Below are 22670 nucleotides of genomic sequence, written 5' to 3'. Positions count from 1 at the left end.
AATTTGGGAAGCTCTGGGCCAGGGCAGGATGCCGAACCTGCGTCTGTTTGTTGCAGGGGCAAAGGAAGGGCGATTGATAATAACAATAATAAATAATAATATATTGGCAATCTCTCTGGGATGTTGGGAGGGTCAGGGGAGATCGTGGAAACATGCACATGCTTTGAAAATGACACACGAGAATGCCAATCGTGGATTAGCTTTAAAAATTATTGTTGTCGGTCACATCATCGTCTCTACTCCTCTTGGCCCTAGGCTGGAGTTGAACATAGGCACTTGGGGAAGGGTGGTATGGCGGCCCTTCCCAAAGCAGCTGCCAGAGATGGGCATGGCCTCGGTCACTCAGCATCATGCGCCTTAAATGGTGTTTGCAGAGGACCCGCGTGTGAAGCACTCCCTCCCCAGGTCCCTTGAGGCTGCAGCTCCCATGAGCCTTTCCTTGCAGAAGAGCAGCATTTCCCTGGGGACTGGTGAGAAGCAGAAGTCCCCAGCGTGGGTGAGCATCAGTGCTGTGCATGCCCCCAGCCACTTCCCCAGGGCTGGCAGTTTGTCCAAAGACCTGCCCCAGTGAGGTCCCCAGCCTGTGCCATTTCTGCAGAGAAATTGGACAGAATGGCTGCCAACCTGGAAGCGAGAAAGAGCGGGTGGCGGGAGGTGGAGAGGGGGTAGGGGCAGGGTGGGGTGAGCACAGAAGCTGCTAAGCATAGGTGCTCATTCGTAAGCAGAGGGGCGCCTGGATGTGATTCCATCCTGTAGCCTGGAGCTGAGGGCTGGCCTTTCCGGAGAGGGGGATTCTTGAGTGGGGAAAGGTGTCTGGGTACTGCCTTCGGTTTCTTATACAGCTACTGCTCTGCTCCCCCGCCATCCCCACGAGTACCATAAAAATTGCAAAGAGGGGCTGCTGGGGGCTTGGTCAGCGGGGGCAAACTGGCCATTTGCGGGCTGTATCTGGCTCTCGGAGGTGTTTTATTTGGCCCGTGCAGTGTTTTAAAAGAAACTTGAACCAACATTTCACTTGAAAATTTGGATTTTAATCTTTGATTAAAAAATTGGGAGATCTGGTCACACTGTACCCCGTTCTGGCATGGCAACAGCTACCTGGAATGGAAAGCCCTGCCTCACCCCTCCCCTCCCCTCCCCTCTCCTCCCCTCCGTTTGCCACAGACCCCCACACCTCCCTATTGTTCTTGATTTTGTTTACACTGTTGGTTTTGCTTTTGTTACCACCAGCTGCCTTCATTTACCTTAACTGCTTGCCCCCCCCCCCCCCCCGTAGACATTTGCACCGGAGACACCTGCATTTGGTGCATTGTAGGTGCCCATTAAACACTGTTAAGTACCAGATGAAAGTTGACGGTAATTATATTCTTCTGAGTCGATTTTGTAAATCAGCAGTGCTGTTAATAGCACTTCCTGGCTTATTTAGGTTCTGTTTTCTTTATGGGGGGCCCTTGTCTTTGGTCTTTTGCTATTCACTTTCCCAGTCTCATAACTTGAAAGCATCCGTTTCTGGGTCGTTCCACAGTATAAGTGCCATTTAAAACCAGCAGCTGAGCCGTTTCACTGGGGCGCTGAGGCCGGGGGACCAATGAAGAGCCAGGTGGCTTGGTTCAGGGGCTGGCCCAGCGGGGATTTGCCCCAAGGCCGAGTTACCGCCCCTTCCCTTTCTGCAAAGGGCGCTGGAGGAACTTTTCCTTTTCCTTTGGAAAAGGGCTTTATTTGGGTTGGGTATTTTTACATTTCACAGCCTCCCCCAGATTGGTGGCATATGCCCCGTACCTGACAGTGACGTGCGGTCTTCACAGGCATCACAGGCATCCACAAACGCGCACCACCCCGGCCGTGAAAATAACAAGCCGTTTTTAGGGCATATTTGCATGTCCCCTCCCCCGCTGTCAGACTGCAGCATCGTGGGGGCGAAGAGGCAGATGGAACAGAGCAGACTGAGCTGGCGCGGAGCGAGGTCAGCCCTGCACTGGGAACTGACCTCCAAACGCTTCCTAGGTCAGACCGAAGGTTGGGGGAGGGCCATTCTTAGAGCAACTAGAGAACAAAGCAGGTGGGGAAGAGAAAGTCGCAGCTGGAGAACCTTTGGTCCCGCAGATTTATTTGCATATGGCAAACTGTCTTTGGTGGATTCTCACATTGGCATTTTAGACTGGTAGAAGTTTCTTGGCTAATAATAAGATACTAGCTCACCATTATTAAGCATTTAAGATGCACCAGGCCCTGTGCTAAGTGCTGAACATACACGATCTTGTTTATTCCTCCTTACCCCATCCCGACCACCGGGTTAAAGAAGAGGAATTTGAGGTGCGGGAGGTGGGGGTGGGGGGAGGTCAAGTCATTCAGGGTCACATGGTTACGTGGTAGTGACACTGCTGCTGACAGGGCACCGTCCCGGTTGCACTGAGACGTGCACCAGGCACAGTTCTGGGCGCTTTTTGCGAAGTATCTCATCAAACCTGCACAAGAACCCTTTGAAGTAATTACTGTTATTTTTGCGGTTTATGCCTGAAATATGGATGAGGTTGGCGAGACTCAGTGAGGTCCAAGGTCATGCATGCAGCTGGGAAATTAGCCCCAGCAGTCTGACGTTAGAGCCGGAGCTGTGTTGCCCCCGACCAGCTCTCTTCCTTACACACTTCTAATCAGCACACTTTCGGGCTGGGGAGGCCGGATGAACCTGGCCCCGGAACACTCGATCATTTTGATGACATGGCCCCATTATTGCTGAGCCCCGCACTTCTGCAGCCGCCTCGTCTCCCAGCCCCCGGTGGGGGAGAGGGCTGGCCTAGCTGCTCTGTGCAGGTGGTTCTGTCCGAGCTGGCTCTCAGGCAATCCACCTTGCAGAGGCCGCGTTCTCTGGGCCATAGCCAAACACACGACGCAGTTTGGTAAAAGAAAATTGGAGGAATTAAGTTAAAGGACAGGTTTTGTAAATGATAAAGTGCTTTGTGCCGAGGTTGTTGTTATTATGTGGTTGACACTTAAAAGTTAAACTGTTTCGGTGCCAAGGGCTTGGCTGCAGTCCATTTGTTGAGCAGATATTTGCTAAGCAACTACTATGTGCCAGGCACTAGGAACTGAACCATAAACAAAGCCCCTTCTCTTGGAGCTGTATAGCATAGTGGGGGGCATCCGGAAATGCACATAAGCAAAGTCATATATAATACAAAAGGTCAGGTAGTGGTGAGTATTGTGAAGAGAAACTCAGCGGAGCAAGCAGATGGAGAGTGGCCAGAGGGCTCATTCTGATGTCTGGCTGGGGGATCTGGGGATGTTGCCTTCTGGGTTATGGGATGTTTAGAACCGATGCTTCTTCCTCGCCTTTCCTTTCCTATGTTCCTTTTCAAGACAGTGTGCTCTCTAGCTTTCTCCAGAGTTTTCCTTCTTTTACTTTCCGTTCTGTAGCCCCTCCCAGCCAAACTCTTCAACCCACCAGACCCTACTGGCCTGAAGATCTTGGCCCGTCCCAGGGCATCTCTGAGTGCGCTGCTGTGGCCACACCCTGCCTCTGCACCTGGAATGCATTTTTAGTAGGGAAGGCAGGGAGGCCAGAAACCCCACCCTTGTGCACACGCACGTGCACACACACACACACACACACACACACCAAGCACTCACTTAACCACCTGCTAGATGGGATCCCTTACCCTCTTTGCCTTTGTAGGGCTCTAGAGAGGACTCAAGTTCAAGGGAGGTTGGATTGGATAACCTTTTAGGAAAGAGTCTGCAAAGTGTCATTCCATGGGCAGGAGTCAGCCTACAGATGAATCTCGTTTGGCCCCTAACAGTGCGGTTTTCTTTCTGGCTTTTTTTTTTTTTTTTTTTGAATTGAATGAGTTGCTATATTTAAAAGCCAGGAAATGTGGACTTTCTGGCTCCTTTAAAAAAACCAGAATATCTGGCCACTCTAGGCCCACACCCTTATATGCACCGAGAAGCTGGAGCTGAGTAGCAAGTGCTCACTGTATTTGCACATAGCCTTTAGCTTGCTGCAGTCCCCACCACTCCCTGTCGCCTCACACACAGCCTGCTTTTGCGTGCGTGTCCTGTGTTTAGGTCCCAAAGACAGATGACATCTTATGTTTCCTTTTATTTCCACCAGACTGTGCAGTATGCCTTGCACAGATTGTATGGTTTTTTTAAATTTTTTTAATGTTTATTCACTATTTTTGAGAGAGAGAGAGAGAGAGAGAGAGAGAGCAAGTGGGGGAGGGGCACAGAGAGAGGGAGACACAGAATCCAAAGCAGGCTCCAGGCTCTGAGCTGTCAGCACAGAGCCCGACGCGGGGCTCCAACTCCCAAACCGTGAGATCATGACCTGAGCCGAAGTCAGACGTTTAACCGACGGAGCCACCCAGGTGCCCCCAGACTGTATGTTTGATACATGCTTGTTGGTTTAAACACTAATCAGCTATGCCGACTTTGCAAGTCACTTAAACTTTCTGTCCCTTGATTTCTGCATCTCCTAATTCTTATCTCTGAGTGTCGTCCATTTGTTTTTCTATTTCTGAACTCAAGCAACTTCAGGCAGAAAAGAAAAAAATACAATGAACATCAAACCAACTATTCCACAAACTTGGTTAATCATCAAAACCGCATGGAAAACTTTTTATAAATACAGATTTCTAGACCCCACCCCTGGGGCCCATGCACTCAGAAACTATGAGGGCGGAGTCCAGGGAATCTGTATATTTTGTAGGCTCAGAGATTCCTGGGCTGCATTTGGGAACCTGATTTTCACTGTTTAATACCTCTCCTCAAGCTCTGCCAATCCTTTTCAGGGAGCATTCCGAGGGCTTCACCTGGAGGAATCAGTGTGCATATCCCGTCACGGACTGCCTTTCTAGCACAGATTCCATGCTGACTGGGTCTGTGTCCTTGTCATCTTCAGAGCAGAAGAGGCTTAGGCATTTGTGACTTTCACACTGGTCATTTTCCAGCTTCTCCGGGGGCCCTAAAGAACATTTAGGGTTTTTCACCTTTGATGAACTGTGTTAAAAAATTTTTTTTTTTTACATTTATTTATTGTTGAGAGACAGAGTGAGACAAAGTGAGAGCAGGGGAGGGGCAGAGAAAGAGAGAGACACAGGATCGAAGCAGTCTCCAGGCTCTCTAAGCTGTCAGCACCTCGCCCGACATGGGGCTCGAACCCACAGACCTTGAGATCATGACCTGAGCTGAAGTCGGACGCTCAACTGACTGAGCCACCCAGGAGTCCCTTCCTTTGATGAACTGTGAGTTAGAGTCCGTGGACTGTAGGGTGGTCGTGGAAGGTGTGCTCATTCTCAGCCACGGGTGGTCGCCCCAGAGTTTGTTCACCAAAATGTTCGCCCATGTTTAGCCTGAGCATACAAAGTTGCCCCAAATCATCTGATGTGCTGGGTAAATGTTGGCGTAAGCATGCTTGTGTTTTTAGTGATTTAAAACATAAAGGCAGCCCACTGACATTTTTTAGCAAGCTTTGCATAATTGGTTTTTAATTTGTGACTCTTTGAAATAGCATTGGCCTTCTTCCCCCTGACTCAGACACTTTTTCTGTCTCATACTTGTTTGGCAGAGAGATCCAATCTGTCCCTTCTTGGAACAGAATCTCCCAGCTCATCTTTGAAAGACTGAGTTTCCACTTTAGTTCCGTCACTTTCTTAGCGCATTTTCAAAAGCTGTTAGCTTTTTTAAATTTCCTTTAATAGTTTAATTTGAGGGAGAGTGAGTGATCACTAAAGGCAGCTCTAGGTGTATTTAACCTTGGCCCCCGTGTTACTGAGTCTTACTTGATGTGGTACCCCTAAGCCTTCACAAGCCTTGTGACACTCTTATTTAACATCAGAGGCCGGTCACATCCACTCGTTCGAGGACAGGGCCCCTTAGAGACATGGTGGTGGGGACATGGCTGGATCTGTGTGTTCTTGGAAATCAGACGCCTCTACAAAGTTCAGGGAGTCCTGTGCTGCCTTCTTAGATTGTCTTAAGATGGGGATAATATTCGTACCTCTTAGGGCTGATGGGATGGTTAAATGAACTAATGCAGGCAAAAGGTCTTGCATAATGCCTGGCACTCAATGAGATAAAAACAAATGTGAGACATGAATGTGGTTCACTTTTCCAACGTGACAGTTATTGAAGTTAGTTTTTACAGTTGATTCCAACACCGCTCCTTGGGCTTTCATTCCCTTGAGGGTATTTTGCCCGTGGAGGCGGTGAGTGGCCTGAATGTCTAGAGACCCCAGGTGTCAGGGGTGCAGGGCATCAACCTAGCTTCCTAACCAGAGGGGGTATGTCTGGGGCCTGGGAAGAGCTCTGGACTGGGGTTCAAGCTTCTGGGTTCAAAATCTGGGTTCTTCTTCGCTCACTCCCACCATGACCGTGGACAAGTAAGTCAGCTATCTTTCTGAGCGTCAGTTTCCTCATCTATCAAAGGAGGAAACTGACACTCATCGAGTTGCATCATGAAGATTAAGTGAGGCACTGTGTAAAAAGATGACCTTGACTCCAGCATGATATGATGGTAAATTGCCTTTTCTAGGGGCTGAGTTTGTGTGTTGTGAATCACACTGCAAATTCTGACAGCATTGGCCTTTCCAGTGTGTTGTGCCTTTGATCCGGGTTTCAGGGAAGCCAGCAGACCTGTTTCTGGTTGTGCGTGCAGCCAAATTTTAGTTACCATTGCCCTTCAACCCTCTGTTTTCCCCTAAGCTGCTTTGTGTGACCCCTTATCTTGTTTCCTGTGGTGTTAAGGTCATTGCTAGATTCCTGTGAACCATCAGTTTTTTAGCAGCCATACAAAGTGGCCTCTTCTGTCAATGCTGGCCATCTCCCTTTGGTGTCCCCAGGTCCCCGGCATGGACTCAGAGTTGGGAAACCGGGTCATCTCACTGGTGAGCTCCACTGGCTGAGCCACTCTGGCACCAGCCAAGCCTCTCTCCTTTCTGTGCCCCAAGGCAGAAGACAACTTGACCTGATGTCGGAGCTCTGAGACGTGGGGCTTACAGGCAGATTCTGGCCGGCTGTAGAGGTGCTAGGAGTCAAGTTGCGGGCCTCGTCTGGGTTTAGCAACCCCTTGAGGCTGGGGCCCGTTGTGCTTTGCTCCATGGCTGTGGCTGCAGGGTTCCCCTTTGCTAAGCACAGTGCCTGTGCATGTTCTGGGTGGGAAGCTCCTGCAGAGTTTACTTCCATGGCCTCCTTCCTGTCCCTCCCCCAGCCAATAAAAAACCTGGGCTCTTTGGAAGCATGTGGCAAAGCAGGAGTGCTGCATTGGAACACTTTGGCTCTGAAGGGTTTACTAGACATCTAAGCTTCTGTTTCCTCCCTTGTGAAAATGAGGGAAACAGACCCCCTGTCTCACACCATATACAAAAATTAACTCAAAATGGATCCAAAACTTGATATAAGAGCTAATATTATAAAACTCTTAGAAGAAAGCAGCTGATAATCTTCATGAGCAATGATTTCTTAGATAGGACACTAAAACCACAAGCCACAAAATAAAAAGTAGATAAATTTGACATCATCAAAATTAAAAACTTCTGTGCTTCAAAGGACACAAAGTCAAAATACAGCCCACAGAATGACAGCAAATTTTTGCACATTATAGATCTGATAAGGGACTCATAGAATATATAAAGAGCTATTACAAGTCAATAATAAAAATGGGCAATGCACATTTCTCCAGAGAAGATCTATGAATGGCTAAAAAGCATATGGAAAGATGCTCAACATCAGTAGCCATCAAAGAAACGCAAATCAAAACCACTGAGATACCCACTAGGATGACTGTTATAGAAAAGAAAAATAATAAGTATTGGTGACAATGTGGAGAAGTTGTAATCCTCATACACTCCTGGTGGAAATCTGAAATGGTGCAACCAGTTTAGAAAACAGTCCTCCAAAGGCTAATTCCACTCCCAGACATATACCCAATAGAAAGGAGCACATGTCCATGCAAAAACTTGTACACGAATGCTCACAGCAGTATTATTCATAATATCTCAAAAGTGGATACAACCCAAATGTCTATCGATTGATGAATGGGTAAATGAAATATGATATATGTATACAGTGGAATATTATTTGGCCATAAAAAGGAATGAAATGCTGATACTTGACTACAACATGGATGAACCTTGAAAACATGTTTCATGAAAGAAGCCATTTACAAAGGAGGACATACTGCAGGATTCCATTGATATGAAATATCTAGAAAAGGCAAATTCATAGAGACGGAAAGGAGAACCACTTCCCTGGTGACTGGGGCTAGGGCAGATGGGAGAGGTGGAGGGGTCCACTAAGGGGCGTGGGCTTTCTTTTGGAGGTAGTGAAAATGCTCTAAAATTTATTGTGGTGATAGTCGCACAACTTTGTGAATATACTAAAAGCCACTGAGTTGTGTACTTTAAGAGGGCGAATTGTCTAGTATGTGTGAATTTTATCTCAATAAAGCTGTTTTTAAAACGGGGAAGAATAATATCTACATCACATAAGTGTGGAGAGGATTCAAAGGCATAATCATGTAAATCACCCGGCATGTATCAGGGCTCCAGAATTAGTAGCTATAGTGATTAAAACCCCCTTTTAAGCCAGCGGTAATGAAAAAGTCAGGATCTGGTTAGGGACATTTTCTCCTCTTTCCTTTTTATTGCTAGTGGCCATCCAGAAGCAATGAGGGCAATCTGGCAGGATTTTGTATGGAACTCAGGAGGAAATATGGAGTAATCCTGGCTACTCATTAGAGTCCTCTGGAGAGTGTTTAAAAAAATATTGATGTGGAGCCCAGAGATTCTGATTCAGCTGGTCTGGGTGGGGCCAGCAGGTGTTTCTAGCTTTCAGCCATTGGTTGAAGCCTTTGGTACCGTCTAAACTGGCCCAGGTCTTTGAAGGACTGAGGACATCTGGGTTCAGGATAGAAGACTCATGCGAGCAATGCACTTTATAGTTTGCAAACTGTGTTTGTAGACATTATCTCTTGATCTGTTTAATAACCATACAGGTAGGTGTTATGAATGCTACTAGTTGTGAGACAACTGAGGCTCAGAGAGGCTAAGTCATGTTTCAAGTATAATTTTATTCTGTGTTTTTTTTTTAAAGCAAGATCCACACACATGCTCCTACCTATGAGTTATCAAATCTAACACCTTGGGGAGCACTTCCAGGGTGATGCCTATGGCCAGGTCAATCTATTTTGGGTAGACTTCAGAACAAAGCCTTTTCTGCTACTTTTCTTTAACTGATAGACATCCTGAGAGTGCAGGGCAAGCTGATAAAATGTTATAGACATATGTACATATTCACACACACACACACACACACACACACACACACACCATTTGTAACTACTGTGTATGAGGAAAACACGAGATGGGAATAATTTGGATCCTGAGGCTGTCAGAAACTGTTCTCTATAACCTCTGAGTTAAAGGTTTAAACCAATCACAGCACGCCTATGGCTCTAATAAGGCTGTGATACCATGGGAGCCCCTTAATAACGTACCACCTTTATCTGTTTAGTATATTGTGGTATCATTTGAACAATAGACTCCTGCTGCTGAAACAGATCTGAAATCCACTGGTTTACTTTGGTGTATACCAAAGCGGGGTCTGCAGAGCAGTGGCAGCAGCATGTGGGAGCACCTTAGAAGTGCAAGGTCTTGGGTGTCACCCTGAGACTACTGAAGCGGATGCTCTAGAGGGCGGAGTCCAGAAATCTGGGATGTAACAAGCCCTCCAGGGTATTCCGATGCTCTCTGCAAGTCTGGATGATCTGCAAAGTCCCTTCCAGCCCTGACTGGCAATGATTCTCTCTGAGAATACCTATGAGGGGTCTAAAAGCACGTTTTTTCCCAAACCTATCTCAAACTTTCTGGAGGGAGCTGCATGCCATGAGCTATTAAGTAATGTGTGTGGTACTTGACTCTGTGTAAGGCAAGGTTGCAATCTGAGTCAGCAAACATTTCCAAACCAGTTATTTCCAGGTATTGAGATCCTCCCGGCTGCCAGCATTCACACCCTAAGGGACTTCCCAATTAATTAAGCTGCGGAGCTTGTCAATAGGCCGGTTCCTTTACAGTTTTTGAAGGGAGAATCAGATAAGCTATTCATCACCGTAGCTGGCTGGAGTTCTCAGCCGCCCTGGTCTGAGAATTTGGGTGGGGGGGAGCTCTCCACCTCCACCCCACCCCCACCCACACCTCCACCTGCCTGGGAGTTGCGAAGCCTTCCCTTCCCCATCTCTCAAATTTTATTGCTTCCATTTCATTACATAAATCACTCATGGTGAAACCCTTCCGTCCTCCAGGCCAGGTATCCCTGGCTGTGAATTCATCTGGCCGTGTCACCTGGGTGGGATTTTTATTAGTGGGAGTTCAGTACCCACGAAATAGAGGTCGCCGTTCTGCTCAGCGATTTGTCTGTTATCTGTGCCTTATGCCTGAAAGAAATTGGCTGAAATCTGTGTTTTAGCTGCACACCCGGCATACAGATTAAACTGAACTGCACTGGTGGAGAATAATTAAGCCAAAGACCTTGTTTTTCACCTTCATGATGAAAGACAAATGACTTTCAAGGCTTTAATAGGATGATGGCACTTGAAATGTTCTTCTACTTTGGCCAACTCGGGACTTTTAGAACAGCCCTGTTCATGAATATTCTTTGCAACAACTGCATTTTCATTTAGTTGTAGATAGTCATTTTGCAGGATCTCTTGTCTTTTGGTGTTTTGTTTTGTTTTGATTTTTTTTTCTTTTGCCCCGGTGTAATCAAGGCATATTACACTGCTATTGTTAAAGAATTATTAACTCTTTTTGAGAAAATTGATTTCCCTTCCCAGATATCTTCTGCTTCTTACCAGTCTTTTAGAGGTGGGGAGAGCCTTGTGGGGGCCACTATTCCTCTCCCTTTCTCATCTTTTGAATCAAATGTCAACTGGGCAAGAAAATTGACTGATTGCCTAGTGGGAAACTAAACCTCACCAAACCATAAATATGAAACAGGCCTGAAATAGACATATTTCAACAAAAGCCATCATTCTTCAAATAGCTCTTCTCCAGCAAAAGGATTTCCCGGCAATCATCAGCCCTTTTCTCTTCAACGTTAGACTTTCCGTCCTGGCCAAGGTGCTTTTTCCTACGTCTCCTGGCCTCGCTTTCGCAGTAACAGTGTTCACTCCTTCCTTAGCAGGACCATACAGAAATGGGTGTCACCCTGCCCAGCCGGCTTTTTCAGGCTTTGTTCCAAACACAATGCTGTCTTTTCTTAGCAGTGGAAACGGCTGTTCTCCACTGCTTTCTGAGAGAATGGCCCTTCCCTATTCTGCTCATATAAACCAGCCCTATGCCTCAGCAGCCTATTGTTTTATGGGTTCTCTTAACGCAGGAAAAGGTTCTTACTGAGGACAGGGGGGCTGGGAGGGCCAAGGTCACAGGAATGCTTTGTCTTGCTGAGATGTGTGGAGACAGAGAAGTTGGTTCAGATAGATTCCCGCCCTCCCCACCCCCCCTCCACCCGCCCTCCCCACCGCCCCCCACCCACCCCGGGAGGTTCTGATGCCCGGCAATGGCAACTGCATCAAGCTTTCAGTTCATAAAGAACATGTCCCCTGCTTCTAGAAGGTGTTCCAGGAAGCAGTGGTATTCGGATTGGTCCTGCCACCATCTGACCAGGGACCAAGGCCGACTTACTCCTCTTCTCTGAACTTGAGCTTCCTGGCCTGTGGATGCCGCAAGGTGCTGGGATCTCTACGTCTTCTCAGTTCCGGAACCTCAGGATGGGGCTTGGCTTACCGCCCTACCACTCCCCACCATTTCCTGTAGATGCTGAGTGCACTGAGCAATTGCCCACCCACCTGTGCCCCCAGTCACCAGAGCTGAGTGAATCATCTTGGCAGGTGAAGCCATTGCCTCTGGCAGCTGTTGTTCAGAGCCTTCACCCGGTGGTTGGCTGGGCTGGTGTGATGCTTTGAGTGAGCATGGCTCCCACTATGTGGGTTTGTTCATAGGGGAATGTGTTTGATCATACCCTGGCCTTGGGGGGCATCTGGAGTGAAGTCAAAAGAGCACCAGGCTGGGAGTCAGGAGTCTTGCCCAGGTCACCAGCTCTGTGGATCAGGCCTCCCTTTAGCACACATTTATTGAGCACTCCGGGTGGCTGCAAACTCGGCAAAGGTACAGAACACACACAAAATCACCAAGTCACAGGGGTGCCCGGGTGGCTCAGTTGGTTAAGTGTCCGACTTTAGCTCAGGTCATGATCTCATGGTTCGTGAGTTTGAGCCTGCATCAGGCTCTGGGCTGACAGCATGGAACCTGAAGCCTGCTTTGGATTCTGTCTCCCTCTCTCTCTGCCCTTATGGTCTGTCTCTCTCTCTCTCTCAAAAATAAATAAACATTAAAAACAATTAAAAAAATCAACAAGACACAGATTTCTGCTCTCATGGAACTCCCAGTTTAGTGGAGGGGGCAGAAACTGAGGACAGAATACAGCAATACAGCACAGTGGGGGCCAGGATAAGCTCAGAGTTCTATGGGAGCCCAGAGCAAAGGGACACCTCCCCAGCCTGGAAGCGATGAGAACCACGGAGGCCTTCCTGTAGGTGGTGATGCTTGAGCTGAATGCAGAGGGGGAGAGCAAGCCAAGGAAACAGCAGGGGCAAAGGCATGTGGCCAGGTAAGTGTGGGATATGAGAGGCTCAGGGTTGCAGGAACATGGAGTGTAGGGTTGGATGGACGGGAGCAAAGACCACAACACATGGGGCCAAGTCACAGGCACCCTCGCTTGACACATGAAGGAGCTTGAGCTCCTTCTGAGGGTAATGAGGAGTAAGTAACTGGATCAGATTTGTGTTTTAGAAAGATCCCTTCGATGGCTGAGATAGAGGATGGTCATGTAGGGTCAGGAGGTAGAAAGAAGCCTGGAATGGGGATGGCGAGTGGGGAGCAGATATGAGGAGGATTTAGGATGTAGAATTGGATGGCCTGAAGAGTCAAAATAAGAGATAAAGAGAAGGACAGGTTGGGGGAGGGCTGCGTGTCTAAGTCCAGTGAACGGGTGGTGCCAGCCTGGGGTGGAGACTAGACAGGAAGTAGCCAGTTGAGGATAAAGACTTTGAAGGGCTGAGGGACATCCAGACTGAACATCCAGCTGGCAGCTGGATGTTTTGTCCTGATCATAAAGAACTGTTTGGCTTTCATATATAAATGGTAGTTGAAACCACATAGGTAGATGAAAATGATAAACCATAGGCAGTACCCATGGAGCGAGAAAAGCAGCAGGTCAAGGATAGGACCCCAGGAGACATTGGCCTGAAAGGGACAGGAAGAGGGTCCTGGGCAAGAGACAGAAAAGGAGAGGTCAGAGAAGTAGGAGGGGGACAGATGAGGTTAGTGCTGTTCATCCAGAGCATAGAAAATTCCAGAAAGAGGAAGTCAGGTGGAGCCCAAAGGCCCAGGGAGGCTGACTCAGCAGTGACCCAGGCCCTGCCCTCAAGTGTGAGCCTTGGAGCAATCCACTTCCTTCCCAGGACTCAGTTTCCTCATGTGTAAAATCCAGGAGTTGGCCTAGGGGCTTCTCCTTTCTGGCTCTAAGAGTCTGTGAAGTGACTATTTCTGAAACTCCTTAAAAGGGAAAAGATGTCCTTCCCACAACCCCCTCCCTCTCCCCTCAATCAAGCCAACATTGCTCTTGAAGTTTAGGTGAAAAGAAACCCATGGATGTCAGAGCTAGACAGAACTTGGGGGAGAGTTTAGTCCAGCCCACTGTTGGAAGGCAGCATGATGTAATGGAGTCGAACCCCTGTCTGTTCTTGGCCTGGCAACTTCTGGCAGACACAGCACCTTGTTTCCTCAACTGTAAAATGAAGCCCACCTTGCAAGGGCGTTTGAAGTTTAGTGAGAAGTAGGAGCTATTGTGTTTATCAAAGATGAGCCACAAGACGGGAGAGATGAATTGATTGGCCCACGGTCACAGAATAGGGCATCTAGGTGACTAGAACTAGGTGTCTGATGACCAACCCTGCCAGGGTCTGTCGCTTGCTGGGGTCATCAATCAGCCACCCGTGGGCTGGTGCAGCCCACAGATGTGTGGCCCACGAAGTGTCCTTTCCAAGATGGAATTTGTTGCCAACATTAAAAATTGGGAGATTTTGCTTAAAACCCCGTATGTTCAGCTAGGCTTGAAAACTTGGAAGATTTGGCAATACTGAGTCTGTGCTGCTCAAGTGAGGCTGGCTGGGGGGTCCTTTCTGCAGGCCACAGCCCCATCCAGCCCCCTTCCCTTGCTAACGTTACTTGCTTGGCCCCGGGAAGTGACTTGAGTTTGCACCTCGAGCCTTAGACTGACCATTTGGCTTGAATTTTGTCTTACAGCTCTGCCCGTTGCTCACTGAAACTGCCCCAGTATTTCACAGCTGAGGTCCAGGCCATGGTTGTTTAGAGAGGGGGGGCTTGCTGGAGAAGACAGGGCTAGAGGGGGAACGGCTGCCAACAGCTCAGCCCTAGGGAGATGCTGATGGGGACGCCTGGCCCCTGCAGGGTGCATGGGCGCAGGAGGGGTGTTGGACAGAGGCCCCTGGGGTTTCCTCCTTCTTCCCCTTGGGGTTGTAGGCCTGGCCCGGCTGGCTTGTGGACGTCTCGCCCCTGGACTGCCCTACTTTGCTGATGCGTGGCTGGACAGGGGAGTGGTGTGGAACCGCAGCCCCAGGGCTCAGTGCAGCCGTGTTTATGTGGGGGAATGTCTGGTATGTTTGGTATTTGGGTGTTTACTTCCCAGGGTGCTCATGGGTCCCTGGTGTTGAAATGTGGCTCCTCCGTGCAGTGTGGCTCCTGGGGGGGGGGAAGGGGGGGGGGACCCTGGTGGGCCTGGCCAGGGCTAAATTTTGAGGCTGCCAGGCTGCTGTTGCTCCGGGCCTGCTCATTGACAACTCGTGTGCCTTGAGGCACCCCCAGCCTGCCCTCCGGCCCAGGTCTCCTGTGCCAGATTCTGCCCTTGGGGGAGGCTGGGTGTGCCCCAAGCTTGCTTTCTGCCTCACCTGGGAAGGCGGGCCCAGGATCTGGCACTTACAGCACGCTTCCTATGTCCCAGGCTCGAGATTGGCACTTAGTCCTGTTACAGCCTTGTGTGGCAGGGCTCGGTGCCTTCCCCACGCAGGTGGGGAACAGAGGCTCAGAGAGGCCAAGTGACTTGCCCAGGAGCACACAGTCAGTGCTCCTCTCAGACCACATAGGCCTCTTAGACCCCTAAGTGCGTGCTGACGACCCTGATGCCACGTGTCTCAGCTGAGCCTGGTTCTCTGCGTCCCTGCTGCGGTCCTTAGTGCAAGATGAAGCCTTTCAGACCTTCTCTGCTCTGGTGAGTGCTGGGGGTTTGTTCTGGGTCCCCTCCCCCAACCTCTGCTTGTCACCAGCTTTATTGCTCTTGCCTTTATATTGCTTTGTCCATGTAAGAGTGTCCGTAGTTTCAGTGCCTCAGGTTAGCAAGTATCATTAGTCTTTCTCATCTTATCTCTTTGTGGGTCCCACAAGATATCTTGTTGGAAATGCTTGTGAAATATCAGAATTCAAAATCAAATCTGGGAGGAGGTTGCCACCATGTGAAAGCCACATGGCCTGCAGGAGAGGTGTGGAGGAGGCCCCTCCCGTAAACCAGTCAGCTTTGTTTTTTAAGCGTTTATTTTTGAGAGAGAGAGAGAGAGAGAGTACATACACATGATCAGGGGAGGGGCAGAGAGAGAGGGAGAGAGAGAATCCCAAGCAGGCTCCGCACTGTCAGTGCAGAGCCCGATGCGGGGCTCGATCCCACAAACCGTGAGATCGTGACCTGAGCCAAAACCAAGAGTCGGATGCTTAACCGACAGAGCCACCCAGGCGCCCCCTCCCCCGCCCCCGTAAACCAGTCAGCTTTAATGTTACACATTCAGTGTTACTTGGGCAATAAATTGTTTTTATTTTAAAAGACCCGAATAGGGAAAAACAACACGGTCATTGTCGTCAGAGTCAGAAGCTTCTGTTGCTACTTACAATCCCATCACTAGGCCAGTGCTGAAAGGACAGGGGGCGTATTACCATATGTGTGTGGGGCACACATAGGCCAGCAGCCCTTCAAAGAGCAGGAGGCTCTTGGGCCCTGGGGCCAAAAGGCCCGGATTTCAAGCTGCCACTGACCTTCTGCGCAGCCTTGATATCTTTAGTTTTGTCATGTGTAAAAGTGGGGAGGGTAATAGGACTGTCCTCGGCTCACTGAAGCCATTTAACCTGCTGAGACCCCTAGTCCAGAGGACTGGATACGTACCAAGACCAACCACCTCTGTTTGCTCAAGCTCTTTGTGAGACACGGGCATCTTTCAGTTGCAAGAGGCAGAAAGCTCAAACTCCCTCCAGGCCAGAGGAGGAATTTTTCAGGATAGACTCAGGGGTATGCATCACGGACTCAAGGCGCAGGAATCCTAGGCCCCTCCAGTGGTGGAATCAGGAGGATTGAGACAGTTTCTTCCTCGGTGTGTGCTTTCAGTCTGTTCACTTGGCCTGTCTTAACCACTGACCTCTGTTCATGCCTCTGTGTGTTTCTCTTTCTAATGGCACCGCCTCTATGTCTCTCTCCACCCATCTTTGTCTCTCTCTGCTCTCTCTTTCCTCTCTGTCTCCACCTTCACCTTCTCAGCCTGGAGCTCCCTCTGTTTTTCAGGGCCTGGACCAGGGTGAGGTGAGCCAGACGCCCAGCGCACAGCATTTAAGGAGGCAGTCGGTCTTGGGTGCCGACCCTGCCCCTGTGTGAGCTCTGGAGTGAGTGTCTCCTTAGGTTCGTGTCCTGGGCACCTCACTGGCGGCACCCTGGCCCAGGCCCTGCTTTTCTCTCTGTCTGCCATTCCTTCTTTTTTTTTTTTTTAAATTTTTTTTTTTTTTTTCAACGTTTATTTATTTTTGGGACAGAGAGAGACAGAGCATGAACGGTGGAGGGGCAGAGAGAGAGGGAGACACAGAATCAGAAACAGGCTCCAGGCTCTGAGCCATCAGCCCAGAGCCCGACGCGGGGCTCGAACTCACGGACCGCGAGATCGTGACCTGGCTGAAGTCGGACGTTTAACCGACGGCGCCACCCAGGCGCCCCGTGCCATTCCTTCTTTTTGTCTCTCTGACTCCCCTCCGTAGCCGAGGGTTTGTTTCCTTCCTGCCACACCATCTTTGGTTTCTTCTGCCCATCTGCAAGCATCGCAGCCTGATTGCTCTGCTTCTCTGGACACGTGGCTGAAGCCGCTGGTCCCTCAGTCCAGCGGTCCAAGTTCAGTGAATACAGCCCCTCCTGGTCAGCAGTTCGCACCTGTTCCAGTCAGCTGTGGCCGGGGGCTCACAAGCAGGGCCTTGGGAACGGGCCATCTGAGGAGGGACTGCTCGACCGGAGGCCCCCCTTGGCCACGAGTCCCCTAGCCTGTCCCTCCAATGTGAAGTGTGGCACAGGGCTCCCCCTCACTCCTCACCCCGGTGCACAGCCAGCTTTGCCCCAGGGCTTCCTGGGAACTGGGGGAAAACAGAGCCAGAGCTATGTTTGAGAGCAGGCCTTCATCTCATGGGTCTTTAAATGTATTGGGCGTCAAGCAGCCTCCTCCTCAAACATTCTTGTTCTTCCAACTGCGTCTGCAGCAACAAATCATCATGCCCCATTTTGGGGTTCCGGTTTTAGACGTCCCCGCTGTGTGTGGCGACAACACTCTGCCGTCTCACCCCCTCATGGCCAAATGTTTTAGAGACTCGGGAACGTCAAGGAGCGGGGGCAGCAGCCTTGGGACTGTGGTGAGAGAAGGAACTGGAGGAGGCTAGTGGTGGTGGGAGGCGGGGGGGCCGGGGGGGCCCCAGGCAGGGGACACAGAACGCCCAGGCCTGGGCCACAGTTGGCCCGTGGGGATGAGAGGGCTGAGGGGCACTGCCCAGCCCCCCTCTTCTTTCTGGCGGGACTCCAGCAGCTGGTTTCCAGAACTCCTCAGGCGGCTCTTACGTGGCGGAGGGAGGATTTGGGGAACATGTAGCACAGTGTCAGTGGGGAAGGTGTGGTAATGGGGCTTTGGGGCCATTTCTTGCCTTATTGGGAGATGTCAGCTGAGGTGGAGCGTGGGGGCAGGAGAGGCCTGGGGATGGGCGTGGAAGCCGCTGGTGGCTGTGGAACTTTAGGGGGTGTTTAGGCTTCAGTGCACAGCCTGGAGTGTGTCTGTGCCTGTTCGAGATTCGTGCGGACCTGCCACAGCCACCGGGGGGCCTGCCCCCGGCCGCGACTCTGTCTTTGGTCATTGTGCTTCTGGGGAAGACAGGATGCAACCCCCACGCTTTGCTGGGCTCCTGCAGACGGACAGAAGAGACCATCCCTGGCAGCAAAGGCCCCTTATTGGCACTGGGGAAAAGCTTATGCAGAGGCAAACATAGGCAATAGCTTGCTTTTATAATCACAGAATCCAAGCCTGTGCCACCTTTCCCTGGAATCGTTTATTTCACTCATTCATGTGGCTGACATTTGCTGAGCCCCCTATTAAGTGCTATCCAGGTGTTGGCGATGCTCGGGTCCCCCGTCCTTCAGCAGGGAACACAGATACCTGCATACACAGAGAACTATGATGGGATACGATAGAGACCCTGAAAGCAGGGGACTCAAAGTCCTGTAGCAGCACAGGAAAAGCAGCCGATTCTGTCTGGGGAGTCAAAAGTGCCTTCCTGGAGGAGGTGACATTTGCTCTCGAAGGTTGAATAAGAGTCTCCCAAGGAGGAGAGGAAGGTTATCTCAGGAGGGCCCAGCTGGCTCGGAGAAGGGGGAGCTATGTGGGGAGAAGGCGATGGCTGGAGGGGACGGATAAGGCTGGACAGGGGGGCTGGAAAGCCCCCAGCGCGGCCATCGGCCTGGCCCAGTTGAGCCTCTTCGCATCCGCAGCCGGATGGCGCAGCTTCCGTTTGCCTGCGGCTCTGTGCAGGGCTGGGGCGGGGAGCTGGGTCTTGGAGGACAGAGGTGGCGTCTCCCAGGAAACGGCTGCTCTGCCAGAAGCCGGGGTTGCTCCGGGCCCCGTGAGCCCGGCAGTGCCCAGGTTGCACACATCACCTTGGCAGTTTGTGGGCAAACCCTCCTGGCCGAGGGGAGATTGCACTGCCGGCCACTTCCTCCAGTTCCTTCCCTCTGCCTGTCGTCACGGTTACCTCGGCCCTGGTGGGGGTGAGGTTGAGGTTGGGTGGAATCAATTTTGTCCAGGTTTCTATTTTCCCAGATACGGGTCAGCCAGAGGTGCTGTCACTTCTGGTTCTATTTCAAGGGAGGCCAAGGGGCCGGGAGGTGCTTGGGTGTGGCCGTGTTGACAAGCTGCCTCTCCAGCCAGCCTCCCCGGAGGGGTGGGGCGGGTCAGGGAGAAACTCAGAGGTGGTGGAGAAGGAGAAGGTTGTGTTACCAGGACCTGTGCCGATGGCCGTGGGTGCTGGTCTCCGGCCAGGCCCTCGGTCCTAAGCTCCTAGAGCATGCTGGGAGTGCACAGAGAGGGTGTTTATTTTCCTGGCCTGGAGCCCTCTCAGCTGAGACCTCGTTCCAGGCCTCAGGCTGCCAGATTCACCCCCACTGGCTCAAGAAGTGAGAGAGTTGGCAAGGCCAGGGCAATCCAGTGACTTCTCTAGTGGCCTCTGACTCCAGGCTGTCCCCCGCCTCAGCTGGTCCTGTGTGTCCTCCGGATTCTCCTGGTAGCTAACAGACAGCAAGAGGCACCACCGCAAAGTGATCCTGCTGGGGTCAGGGCTGGTGGGCAGTGAGTTTCTCCCTTCCCACTTAATGGGCCCTATTTTATGCATGGTGAATTTTCTAATGTATCCTGGGGGAGAAGCAAGCAAACCCGGAGACTCGGGAGGCCCCTCTGCTTGTGTCCGTGCAGGGCACTTGGGGGAGCCCTGGCACCCTGGGATACAGGGGGGGTATCGTGGGGGACAACCTGAAGAAGCAGTGAAAAGGACCAAACCCGGGTGAGGAGAGATAGGGGGGCGGGGGGGCGGTGCTGTTTACTAGCACCAGGAGGTAGATCAGAGCGTCTGGAAGGACCAAGAGGCAGGGCGAAGGTACCCCCGGGGAGGCGGAAGTGTGTGGGGGTAGAATGTGAAATCTATGTCCATGCCCAAGGCATTTTTTAAAGGAGTGCCTGGGAACCACTGGCCTGGAAAATAGTGCCCAGAAGGCTTGGGCTGGGCAAGAGAACAGGGCCGTCACCACCCGCTGGGTGTCACCTCCGTGTGAATAGACTTGCCGGGCTTGGTGCCTCCTGAACTCTGGCAGAACCCAGGCGGCCCGGCCCTCCTGGGACACCGACCCCTCCCAGGTTTGCCCACCTGCTCTAAGAGGATCCGTGGGCTGGCTGGGAAGCGTTTCCGACCCACCAGCAGGGAAGCCAGTGGGCTGGCAGACAGGGATGGCTCCCTCACTGCGGGGGACATTGTCCATCTGCCGTCTGTGTCAGGAGGGAAGCGGTGCTCCAGGCCCGCCTGGATGTCTAATCCGCGGCTCTGTGCCCTCACAGCTAGATGAAGAAGAGGAGCGAAGGAAAAGGCGCCGGGAGAAGAACAAAGTGGCGGCAGCCCGATGCCGGAACAAGAAGAAGGAGCGGACGGAGTTCCTGCAGCGGGTGAGCAGGGCAGCTGGCCAGGGCGGGGCACCTGTCTCGTCCTTCGGAGCGGGCTTGTGCACTCGTGGGCCAGGAGACGTGTGTCGTCACCAAAGCCCGCGGAATCAGTGTGCGCCTGCTGGCCGTCTGCCCAAGCAGCCGCAACCCCCTGTCTGGCCTGCCTTCCATCCAGTGCCCTTTCCCTGAACCGAGATAACCAAGGGCAGCGGGGAGCAGGTCCGGCCCACCCAGATCCCTGACTGCCAGAGAAGGTGGGAGGAGCCGGCTCCCCTCTACCAGGTCAGACGCTGGTGCTTATTGGCCCAGTTGGCCCAGGACTGTGAAGCGGTCCCCGCTTCAAAGGCCTGGTGGCTGCCAAAGTTGTCTAGGGTGGATGCTAACGACGTAGGTGACGGCGCCATGCCCCACGTGTGAGCGGTGGACAGAGGCTCTTCCAGCCCTGCATCCCATCTGGCTGGCCTCAGCCCCACTGAACACGACCCCCGAGCTGCTGCCTCCAGGGACCAGAGGTCAGCTCTGCACCCAAAGGCCAGCAGAGCCTACCCCCCACCCCCACCCCCACCCTCAGAGCACGTCCCCGACCTTCCATTTGGAAGGTGCCAAGCAGGGTGTTTGTTCTTTCTCCCCTGAGTCGCATCTCTTAGGCCTTTGCTGCTTCTCAAAAATGGTTGCTGGCAGTGAAGGGACATGATCAGAAAGCTAATCAGTCCAGGCTGGTAGTCTCCAGCCTCCGCATTCCGGATCACTTGTTCATTACTAAATAATAACTGTAACTGTATATAACAATAATAATACCGGGGGGCCCCATTCTGTTCTATAGCATGCAACAGTTAACGGCGTTGCTAACATTTGTAAAGTTGGGCAGGGTGTGGAGTGCTGTATGTTATCTCTGTGTCGGCACGGTAACTGTATGAGGTAAGGTACCCTCATTATTTTCTTTCTACAGATGGGGAAACTAAGGCATGGTGAGGTTAAGTTACTTGCCCAGGTCCCTCAGCAACTAAGTGGTGGAGCTGAGATTCCAACCCGAGGCTAACTTCAAAGCATTTGTTCTTAACACTGCTCTATGCTAGCTCGAGTTCATTTGTTCATTCCTTTGTTCATTCTTTCACCCGTTGATTTGTTGACAAGCATTTTCATGCAGGTACTAAATGCCCAGCACTGTGCTAGGAGCACTGGGGGACACACAGGAAGGAGCAGACACGGTCTCTCTGGTGGGAGCTGAAGACTAGCTAACTCGGCCCTGGTTTTCTCTGATGCTGGGGTATATACGGGTCTCTTCTCATGCTTGCAGCAAGCAGAGAGAAAATCTGGGGTCACAGGTGTAGACAGCGTGGGGCTGTGTGTCCACCTGGGGGCTCTGATCATCTAAGGCAGGGGGATGGCCATTCCAGGTGGGAGTCAGACTCCTAGAGCTGAGAGCCTCCTCGGAAGAGATGGTAGACCGACGCTGGGCTGTAAGTTTTCAAGAAGTTTCTAAGACACGGGTCTCACACGGGCATTTAAGATGGATGGCGAGTCCCACACCTCATTTCCAGCCCAGAGTGCCTGCAGAGCTGGGTGAGGCATGGCAGGGAACAGACAAGTTCCCTGCCTCCAAGGGATTGTCAGCCAGTTAGCAGGCAAGATATATGCCCAGCGAACACACACCGCGGCAGTGAAAGTGCCAAATGAATGGTGCTAGCTGCTCGTCACATTCCAGAAGCATTTGCTGAGCACCAACTATATGCAGGATTGCCACATGCCTCATTTAATCTTATAACATTTCAGGGAGATAAACATCGGCTGGCCCCATTTTATTTATTTTTTATTTTTTTAAACATTTCTTTATTTTTGAGAGACAGAGAGAGACAGAGCATGAGCATGGGAAGGGCAGAGAGAGAGGGAAACCCAGAATCCAAAGCAGGCTCCAGGCCCCGAGCTGTCAGCACAGAGCCCGACGAGGGGCTCGAACTCACGAACCGTGAGATCATGACCTGAGCCGAAGTCGGATGCTTAACCGACTGAGCCACCCGGGTGCCCCGTCTACCCCCGTTTTAGAGACTGACCTATA

The 22670-nt window shown here is 51.3% G+C and overlaps 1 protein-coding gene across 4 annotated transcripts in view; it reads left to right on the top strand.

The window, feature by feature from the left end:
* Positions 1-22670, top strand: part of JDP2 (Jun dimerization protein 2) — a 38883-nt gene that overhangs the window by 10836 nt on the left and 5377 nt on the right. For 3 of the 4 annotated variants that reach the window (XM_086709243.1, XM_086709242.1, XM_086709241.1), the window contains exon 3: positions 20513-20617. The exons of the other annotated variant lie outside the window; for it this stretch is intronic. In XM_086709243.1, coding sequence (XP_086565369.1) covers positions 20513-20617 — 105 coding nt within the window. The remainder of the gene's footprint in view (positions 1-20512; positions 20618-22670) is intronic. 4 annotated transcript variants of the gene reach the window in all.

This window comes from Puma concolor, chromosome B3 (genome assembly GCF_028749965.1).
Source record: "Puma concolor isolate L17-30 chromosome B3, mPumCon1.1.hap2, whole genome shotgun sequence".
Classification (NCBI taxonomy): domain Eukaryota; kingdom Metazoa; phylum Chordata; class Mammalia; order Carnivora; family Felidae; genus Puma; species Puma concolor.
This window is presented reverse-complemented; position numbering and strand designations above follow the sequence as displayed.